The sequence below is a fragment of the Glycine max genome, chromosome 4 (genome assembly GCF_000004515.6).
Source record: "Glycine max cultivar Williams 82 chromosome 4, Glycine_max_v4.0, whole genome shotgun sequence".
NCBI classification, from domain to species: domain Eukaryota; kingdom Viridiplantae; phylum Streptophyta; class Magnoliopsida; order Fabales; family Fabaceae; genus Glycine; species Glycine max.
Window position 1 is genome coordinate 35,129,663 of NC_016091.4, and position 1,511 is coordinate 35,131,173.

General features: G+C 42.8%; 1 protein-coding gene across 1 annotated transcript; it reads left to right on the top strand.

Moving 5' to 3' along the window:
* On the top strand, nt 1-963 carry LOC121174731 (uncharacterized). The gene has a single exon (XM_041014655.1). It carries the CDS (start codon nt 1-3, stop codon nt 961-963), a length of 963 nt encoding a protein of 320 aa, XP_040870589.1.
* Nucleotides 964-1,511: the final 548 nt, after the last annotated feature.

The following is a 1,511-nucleotide window of genomic DNA, read 5'->3' on the forward strand; positions in this document are numbered from 1 at the left end:
ATGGCTGGACGGAATGATCGTGCGATAGCGGATGCCCTTCAAGCCTTAGCTCAGGCCATAGGGAATCTGAATAGAGGAGAAGTTGGTGGAGCTGTTGAGTACCAGGGGTTGGATCGCTTCCAAAGAAACAACCCTCCTTCTTTTAATGGAGGATACAACCCTGATGGTGCTCAGAACTGGATAAGGGAAATTGAGAAAATTTTTCGAGTTATGGCATGTCCGGAGAGGCAAAAGGTTTCTTTTGGTACATATACTCTTGTGGAAGAGGCTGAGTATTGGTGGGAGAATACTTGCCAATGCCTAGAGGCTGAAGGTCAAGATGTGACCTGGGATGTCTTCAAGAGAGTGTTTTTGGAGAAATACTTTCCCGAGGATGTTAGGAACAAGAAGGAGATGGAGTTCTTGGAGCTTAAGCAAGGAAGTATGACTGTGGCTAAATATGCGGCCAAGTTTGAGGAGCTGGTGAGGTACTTTCCCCATTATCAAGGGAGAGATGGTGAGAGTTCCAAGTGTGTAAAGTTTCTGAATGGCTTACGACCTGAAGTGAAGCAAGTTGTGAATTACCAAGGTGTTCGTCAGTTCCCACTTTTGGTTAATATGTGCCGAATTTGGGATGAAGACTCCCGAGACAGGGCGGCCTTCTATAGGAGTACAGGTCCAATGAAGAACAAAAAGAATGGGCCTCAACATCGAGGAAAACCATATTCGATTCCTCCTAAGCAATATGGTAACCGCCATGACAATCAGAGGACTGTTGCTAGGGGATTTGCAGGTGGTAGCGGTAGCAAACCCAATACGTTCTCCACTCATATCATTTGTTACAAGTGTGGTAAGCCAGGGCACATCTCCTCGAATTGTCCCGATATAGGCGTAACATGTTTTAATTGTGGAAAAAAGGGACACACTCAGAGAGATTGTTCACGACCCAAGAAAGAGCAAAATGGTGGAGGCCCGAATGACTAAACTAGACATCCAAAGACCACAGGAAGAGTCTTTACCCTTAATGGTGCTGAAGCTTCGAAATCCAAAGATCTAATCCAAGGTAGATGTTTCATAAATGGGATTCCTTTGCTTTTGTTGTTTGATTCTGGTGCCACCCATTCCTTTATATCTTGTTTGTGTGTAGAAAAACTTAAGCTTTCGGTGTCTTCTTTAAATAAAGATCTAGTAGTAGAGACCCCTACTAGTGGTTCTGTGTTAACTTCTGATGTGTGTTTGAATTGTTCTGTGGAGATTTCTGGTAGGATATTCTTGATTGATTTAATTTGTTTGCCTTTGAGCCAGATTGATGTTATTCTTGGTATGGACTGGTTATCTTCCAACCATGTCTTGTTGAACTGTTTTGATAAAAGTGTGGTGTTTGATGATTCTGGAGTGAGTAAGGATATGATGTTTATCTCTGCCAACCAAGTTGTGACATCTTTAAAGGAAGATGCTCAAGTATACATGATCTTGTCTAGCCTAGAAGTAGAGACAAAGGTTTCTACATGTGACCTCCCTGTTGTTAGAGA

Bases quoted from the DNA above. Each gene is read 5' to 3' on its own strand.
- LOC121174731 (XM_041014655.1), top strand. From the start codon at position 1: ATGGCTGGACGGAATGATCGTGCGATAGCGGATGCCCTTCAAGCCTTA.